The 8,203-nt window shown below is 46.4% G+C and overlaps 2 protein-coding genes across 2 annotated transcripts in view; one reads left to right on the top strand and one right to left on the bottom strand.

Annotated features, from left to right (window-relative positions):
• NDUFV3 (NADH:ubiquinone oxidoreductase subunit V3) overlaps positions 1 to 3,369 on the bottom strand; it is a 5,712-nt gene extending 2,343 nt beyond the window's left edge. Inside the window, exons 1-3 of the mRNA XM_072398509.1 lie at positions 3,217 to 3,369; positions 2,699 to 2,750; positions 1,529 to 2,413 (exon numbers count right to left, since the gene is read on the bottom strand). Coding sequence (XP_072254610.1) covers positions 1,529 to 2,413; positions 2,699 to 2,750; positions 3,217 to 3,264 — 985 coding nt within the window. The 5' untranslated portion in view covers positions 3,265 to 3,369. The remainder of the gene's footprint in view (positions 1 to 1,528; positions 2,414 to 2,698; positions 2,751 to 3,216) is intronic.
• Positions 3,325 to 8,203, top strand: part of WDR4 (WDR4 tRNA N7-guanosine methyltransferase non-catalytic subunit) — a gene marked incomplete in the record, with an annotated part of 11,395 nt that continues 6,516 nt past the window's right edge. Inside the window, 5 exon segments of the mRNA XM_072398510.1 lie at positions 3,325 to 3,459; positions 6,143 to 6,211; positions 6,624 to 6,686; positions 7,143 to 7,292; positions 7,375 to 7,531. Of these exon segments, the coding sequence (XP_072254611.1) occupies positions 6,144 to 6,211; positions 6,624 to 6,686; positions 7,143 to 7,292; positions 7,375 to 7,531 (438 nt within the window).

Below are 8,203 nucleotides of genomic sequence, written 5' to 3'. Positions count from 1 at the left end.
CGGCTTCTTGTGATTGGACAATTCCTCTAGATCTGTATCCGGCTTCTTGTGATTGGACAATTCCTCTAGATCTGTATCCGGCTTCTTGTGATTGGGCCATCCCCCGGTGTCTGTATCACGTTGGTATGAATTCCTTAATATCTTATCTTCTCCCAGAACCAATTGTTCTGCATCACATTGTGTAATCTGACCACAAGCAGGCCAAACTCTGTATTTATGGAAAGAGGAAAAACATTTCTCCTGCCCCCCAGAATTTCAGACATCACAATTGTTATATATTTCACCACTTGCAGAACATCTATCAGGTCCAGACTGTACTTCACCTGTGTGAGCCATTCTCAGGTGTCATGATGGAAGCAGTAGGCTCAATGATAGTTGGGTTTCAGTATTTTCAGGTACAAAGCTGCCAATCCACATCTTGCTCCCATTCCTCACATATTACTTACCTGCTACTACGATCCAGGAGGGATATCAGACCCCTTTACTGCAAGCAGGGAGAAATCAGCATCACTGAATAAAATATACTACAGACAGTACACTAAATAGCCACAAGAGGGCAGATTGTGACAGGCAAAATGCATGCAGAGATTACAGCACAGGGAGACAGCGCCACGTGTGACAGGTTGTGGTACAGCAGCTGAAGAGCCCAGCCATGTGTTTTCTTTTTTCTGAATTGAAAATTGCTTTGCAAAAACCGTTACAAACTTTTCTCCTCCCTGTGCGACTTCAACAGCCTGGCATGGCACCAACTAATTACACTCCATGAAGAATGATGCAGCCAAACTTAATCCACCTCTCCCCCTCATCTGCTGCCCCTTTCTGCAGAACCCCAGGTGCTTCCATTGCACCCTGAATTCCTCCCACCCACCTATTATCCTATATACTGGCCCCCACCTGTGGTAAACTCTGCTGGTCAGGGGCCACTTCTCCTTCCAATGCAAGTCTGTCATCTGTCACTGCCCTATATAAGAGATTACGGCACAGGAAGAGCGCCATGTATGAGAGATTACGGCACAGGGAGAGCGTTATGTATGAGAGATTACGGCACAGGGAGAGCGCAATGTATGAGAGATTACGGCAAAAGGAAAGCACTATGTATGAGAGATTACGGCACAGGAGCGCCATGTATGAGAGATAACGGCACAGGGAGAGCGCTATGTATGAGAGATTACGGCACAGGGAGAGCGCTATGTATGAGAGATTACGGCACAGGTAGAGCGCTATGTATGAGAGATTACAGCAAAGGGAGAGCACTATATATGAGAGATTACGGCACAGGAAGAGCGCTATGTATGAGAGATTACAGTGCAGGGAGAGCGCCATTTATAAGCAGCAGCTTGAGCACATGAAAGCTGTAGACATCAGGATTCTAAGGATAAAGAGGGAGAGGAGCACGGACACATCAGATGCACACAGCACCCTAATATTGTGCTGACAGAAGACATCTGAGGACACAGGACTTCCTTCAGGGAGGTGACCAGAGAGTGAAGGAAGGAAAAAGAGGAAACAATGTGACTGCTCTGCTCACATGAGACTGCTGCCGGAAGTTCCTCACATGGAGCCTGAAGGTCAAGAGAGGCTGAAGGTTCTCCAGGAAGATCTCTGCTTTCATCAGAGGCCGACATCTCTGGGACATCCTGGCTGCCTGCAAGCCTCTGCTCAGCACAACCTGGAGACGGAGCGTCCATCTCTCTTACTGCACCTGGTGCAACATCCACCAAGTCTTCCCCAGCGAGATCCTGGCCGCCACTAGGGGTCGTCTCTACAGACTCGGGCTGTCTCTTCACCTGTTTGCCCACAGCCGGGGCAACATCCACCAAGTGTTCCCCAGTGAGATCCTGGCCACCACTAGGGGTCGTCTCTACAGACTGGGGCTTCCTCTTCACTTGTTTGCCCACAGCCGGGGCAACTTCCACCAAGAGTTCACCAGTGAGATCCTGGCCACCACTAGGGGTCGTGTCTACAGACTGGGGCTTCCTCTTCACCTGTTTGCCCACAGTGGGGGCAGTATCCACCAAGTGTTCCCCAGTGAGATCCTGGCCACCACTAGGGGTCGTCTCTACAGACTGGGGCTTCCTCTTCACCTGTTTGCCCACAGCCAAGGCAATATTCCTCAAGCCTTCTCCAGCTTTCTTTTCTTCCATTTGTCCTGATAGTTCTTTTTTCTTTGGGGTCTCAGTCACTTTCTTCTTGTCATCTTCCTGGTCACTGTCAGAGTCTGAGGATGATGAGGATTCTTCCTCCCGGTCAGGTTCCGATCTCTCGGGTCCCAATTCCGGGTCCACAGAACTTTCCATCCCTAGTTGTTGGAGAATTGTGGTTGTGCCCATTGTGCTGCCACCTGGTGGCCGGACCTGCTTGGCTGGAAATGACAGCAGCGTCTTATTGATTTCTGGCCGTTCTGCCCCCTTACCTAAGAAACAGAAAATATGTCACAGCAAACACAGCATGGAGGGCTCCATTACCACCCACTGCACTACAGAGTGTCAGCTCTTTAGGCCAGGCTGCATGTATTGTTATCGGGGGTAAAGAATCTCGGGGACACAACTGCATTAGTCATGTGACAAATGATGAAGGTTGGGTGGGTAAAATCTGAGGGTAAAAGGGGCAAATCAGATGACCAACCATTGTTCACCTCCACCTGGAAATGATCCTATGAGTGGGATCAATATATTGTATAGGGGCAGCACAGTCTCACCTCCGCTTTCAGCCCGTCTTGGGGTGATGACAATTCGGGGTAATAGCGCCACCTGCAGTACAGAGAGATGTTGTCAGTTGGGGTGAACATTCTATAGTAATGAAAGTTATCAAAAGCACAGAGAAGAGGGAAATGCAGAATACAACACAAGGTAATGAGGGGTGGATCACGTGGCGTACGGGGTCACGCAGGGGGGTCACATGGCGTACGGGGTCACGTGGGGGGGTTACAAGGCGTACGGGGTCACACGGCATACGTCACACGACGTACAGGGTCACTCAGGGGAGGCTTGGTGGCACTTACCCCCCCTTGGTCTTTGTGGGTGGGGCTTTGTCATATTCCACAAACTTTGATAGGAATTGGGGCATACCACCTGACACGGGGGGGGGGGTCACACAGTATGAGAACTCGGCCTTCCCTCATATTTGCAGCAGATACCCCTCTCCTTTACACATCGGGTAGATTGGCCCAATTTCCATGTATATAATGTGTATGGAGTCCGAGCATTCCTCTCTCACCTCTGAACGAAGTCTCCTCACAGATCTCAGCACTGGTAACGCCGCCATATTCACCTCAAACTGAAGAGGACTGGGACACTGGAGCAATAAAACTTAGCTCCACCCCTTCGCCATTTTCCCGGAGACCAACTCCGCCCACTACTGGTCTCATATCAGTGATGTCATAAGAAAGGGACGGGGCGTGTTCGAGCTCCATGTGGAAGAGACTGAGGGAGATTACCGGGTGGTGAGGAGATTTTGGAGGTGATGTGAGAGCTCATGTGACCCCCCCCCCCTTGTAGAGATAAACATTTCTATTATACACCCCCTCCCCCCAACATGATGAAAAAAGAAAGGACACCCCCTTCTAATACTCAGCTGTGTCATGACAGGAGAAGAATAATGACTCATCTGCTCCCTAGAAGGTTCTAGAATGATTGACGTATAAATCCCCCCCTCCCCCTTCCGATATGATTGTAGAAGTCATTATTATCCGGCACTCACATCATAAAAAGTTGCTGCAGTTCATGTCCTGGTCCCAGCACAGCATTTCTATGGAGCTGAGGTCTGGACTGTGATTGGCCATTCTGTAGTAGATTGGTTGCTGTGATTGGATCGTTGTCTGGTCACATGACCAGATTTCAGCCAAGCTTTAGCTTTATTTTGTACTTTGTTCAGATGCAACATTGCAAACTGCCGCCATGCCGCCATGTTATTTTTATAGAGCAGAGAATTTCCCCTGGGGACCCCTCCATACAAGCCATACGTGTTCAGTGTAATTGTTCTGATATGAACGGTAACACGCTAACCGAGACGGGGCTCTGGGGGTTTCCCTCCATTTTGCTGGGACATCCACTCCTGGACGATTGACAACTGTGGTGAATGTTTCCCATTGGTGAATAATCTTTCTCCCTGTAGAATGTTGGACTTCAGATTGTTTGGCCTTCTAACCCTTCCCAGATTGATGAGCAGCAACAATTCCTTCTCTGAGATCATTGCCGATGTCTTTCCTCCTTGGCATTGTGGTAACACACACCTGAATGCTGCAGACCAGCAAACTGCCAATAGAGGGCGCCACACTGATCAATAATCAATGCATCTGATGGGCAGCACCTGGCTGCTACTTACCCTGCTCATTCCTATGGGGGGTAAGGGGGTAGTTAATTTTTTGGACACTGCGTTTTGTCTTTAGTTAAATAATGATATGTTGTAATATGTGTTAGTGATATTTTGTATTATGTTCTGATATTCAGTTCTTAGAATGAAGGTGTATAATATATATCGGTATGAATATTATGGGTGTATAATAGGAAGCTCCTTCCTGATATACAGATTAATATGATTGGCTACGCAGAGTTTCCTTGGCTGTGTCTTTGGGATCTTTATTTCTTGCTGAAATGCCCTGATGGATGGCAGTGGATTCTTAATCAGAACACACACAGAACCGGTAATTATTCATCGGGCCTTCAATTATATGAAGTCTGCCAGTACCATATGCAGCAATTCGGCCCCCATCGTCATGTTCCAACCCCCACTGGTGTTTTATGGGTGCAGAGCCATTTCTCCTCCAATCTTGGTGTGACATCAAAGAGTTCAGTTTAGTTTTCATGTGAGCAGATTCTCCAGGTATAGCCCTGGCTTCTCCAGATGTTGTGCAGCAAACCCGGCTTCACCATGCCTTCTTCTAGTGTGGTGAGCGTGCATAGAGGCCATGAGGGATGATGTACACGGATGATTCTTGTCTTGTCCGGCTCATCTTGGACAACGATCCGATGTGTACAGCAGCCGTCCGACGTCATTCACCGCAATGGAAGTGAATGAAGGAGAGCACAGCGGGGTGCTGCTTGTTGCCCCTCTATAGAACAGGACGGTGCTGTGTGTACTGTGCTCGTTCATTCATCTTTTAGTCTTTAACCGTGTGTAGGCAGCCTGCTAATTCCAGATCGTTCTGAATCTCTGCAAGTGATCTTTGTGATCTCCTCTGTCAGAAATCTTGGGGAGAACCTGGTTGGGGCCAATTTAGGGTGAAATGATGTCCTTTCCACTTCTAAATTTTGGCCCCAATGCTGCTCAATGGAAAATTCAGACTTATGGATGTGATGTGATTTAGTTGTGTGAATATTCCCCCTTCCTGTATAATGTGTATATATAATGTACCCTCCTCCCCTATATACACTTTCAGCTTTAATTCAGTGGGTTGTACACAAAGATTGCATAAATATGAGGAACTAAATCCTTTATTACACAATCACTTCATTTCAGGGGCAAAAAATGGGTCACATGACTCAAAGTCTATTTCATGGGCCGGTGTGGGCAATTCCTTCGTTATGTCTTTATCAATTAAGCAGATAAAAGGCCCGGAGTTGATTTGGGGGAGGGGGTGAATGTGGAAGATTTTGCTGTGAACAGACAACATGCGGAGTTCTCCATGCAGGTAAAACAAGCCGTCCTTACGCTGCAGTAACAGAAAAACCCATCCGAGAAATTGCTGCAATATTAGGAGTGACAACATTTTTTTTTGCTAGATTGGCTCTAGTTTTTGAAAAAATAACCTCACAGAAAACTAATGAAACATAAAAACAAGTGAAATTAAACTAGATATGCCTACGTATACAGAATGACATTTCTGGAATAATGTCAGTATATTGTATATTCAGTATATTACAGAACTAATCACACAGAAGCCATTGATAAGCTGAGTTTGTATGATTTCTGCTGATAGGACGGCTCCAGCAGTATTCTGCCATCATGTGTCTCTCCCATCTGATACCTTGTGTATAATGTATACCCTCCTCTCCCCTCTGTACGTGTATAATGTATACCCTCCTCTCCCCTCTGTAGATCTATAATGTATACCCTCCTCTCCCCCCTGTACATAAATAATGTACACCCTCTCCCCCCCCCCTGTACATATATAATGTATCCCCTGTTTTCTCCATACATGCAGGATGCTTCATCTGAATTCCGGCACACTGAGCCTCATTGGAGGGAGTCGCCTTCTCGGGGGGACGCTGAGGTAAGATTTTTTTTTCCTTCTGTTTATCCTTTGGCTTTCATCATTGACGTTGTAAAGTGAAAAAGTCGGCTCGTAGTACAGAACAACATTTCAGGCTTTTATCCCTATCGGGTAAAGACCCCTTACTGGCTGCATGCTGACTCCAGGTTAAGGACTTTGAAGTGGGGATCAGCCATGTGGTGACCCCTCTGCTATAGAGGGGCAAATAAACTTCTGAGGTCACACCCAACCATTCGGTCTGTACACCATGGTTAGATGACACCCCATTGTGCAGCATATTTGCAGTTTGGGGGTCACATCTTGCTGTTTTATTGTCTCCTCCTGGGGACTCCAGTGTTTTAGTGCCCTCCGTCATATCCTGGCTCCTTTTTTGCCCCATTAATCTTACTTCCCTCTTGACTTCTGTTCGCAGGTCTGACAATCCTTTCTTCCTGTGTGACTGCAGCACTCTGGAGAAAAACCCAGCAACACAAGAGTAAGTCTGTACCTTGTCTCTCTCCTGTATTATGGACCTTCTTCTCTCCGATTTCTGGCCCATTGTCCCTCACTGTCAGATATCAGACTCACAACATGGAATGTAGGGGACAGAAGCATTCTGGAAGGTTTCCCTTCTCATGGATATCAGAGACTAGCTGACTTGTTTCTGGCAATGCTGATGTTTGGAGGAAGCACAACTCCAATGCCTTAGCTCTGTCCTGCTACAGCCAGTAGTTTCTTAGTGGTGCTGATCATTTATCAGGACATTATTGCTGCACTGATCTTCATCCAGTACCAGTCCAGCAATGGCAGCCTTTTGTTTCTTCCTACACACCACCAGCCTGCAATCAGCTTTTATATCATAGCAGTAGAAGTTTCCTCATGTTGCCTGATTAATCTCCAGAGGGAACAATTTCCCCCACCTGGTACAACCTTCATTTTTCTTTTTATCTAGCAGCCAAGATGCTCCCAGCAAGGACTCGGACACTGACCGGATCCTGGCTGCTGCTTTTTCATCTTCTGGAAGATATTTTGCTCTGACGGATGACAGAAAACGTCTTGTCTTGTACCGGACAGAGGGGGCATGGGAGAGGCTCAGTGTCAGGTAAGGCCACATACAGACCTCCCATCCATATAATGAACCTCGGGGTCACCTGTATTTTACCTTTTTTCCTGTGTATTTGTAGGTGGGTGTCACGGCGCTGCACAGCGATCACTTTCTCTCCCTGTGAATCCTACATCCTTGTGGCAGACAAATCTGGAGATGTTTTCTCATTCTCTGTGACCAACATACAGGAAGAGGGGTGTCTACAGCTTGGCCATCTGTCTATGCTGCTGGACCTAGTGAGTGGGTATATTGACTCTAAGAAATCGGAATCCAGCCCCCCCACCATGCGGTGTGTATTGAAGGGCACTGCTTAGTGTTTAGTGGTTAATCTCAGGACGTCTCCTTTGTGTGATTGGTTGAGATATAAGTGGTGCTTAAAATTGTAAAATGAATGTGTATATATTCATCTTATATATGTTTTATCAGTTTAGGGGCTACTTAATAATATTTTAGGGAATGTTTTTTGTAGCGCGGGTGTACTGACACTGAGATATATTGTTATGTATTTATATATAGATATAGCTCATTTATAGTGAGCTTTGCCCCACCCGTCATTTAACCTTCCCCATTTAGGTCCATCGTTTTGGTAATTGAACCATCCATGTTTGTATGTAGCCAAAATAATGTTTAAGGCAGGGAAGGGTTAAAACTTCTGTGTGATTTGTTAGAGCTTTGCCTTCACTTCCCGCCCCAGAATTCCTCCTTAGGGATTTACACCAGGACAGGTGTCACCATTGGAAGATCCCCGCCCACTATTTCTTTTGCAAATAATATAAATTCTGCTTGTGTTAATTTAAATTTACCGTATTTTTCGGACTATAAGACGCTCCGGCCTATAAGACGCACCCAATTTTAAAGGAGAAAAACCTAGAAAAAAAAGATTCTGAACAAAATACTAAAAAATCACT

Source organism: Pyxicephalus adspersus, chromosome 1, assembly GCF_032062135.1.
Source record: "Pyxicephalus adspersus chromosome 1, UCB_Pads_2.0, whole genome shotgun sequence".
NCBI classification, from domain to species: Eukaryota; Metazoa; Chordata; class Amphibia; order Anura; family Pyxicephalidae; genus Pyxicephalus; species Pyxicephalus adspersus.
Note: the sequence above shows the minus strand (reverse complement) of the source record. Positions and strands in the feature narration are given on the sequence as shown.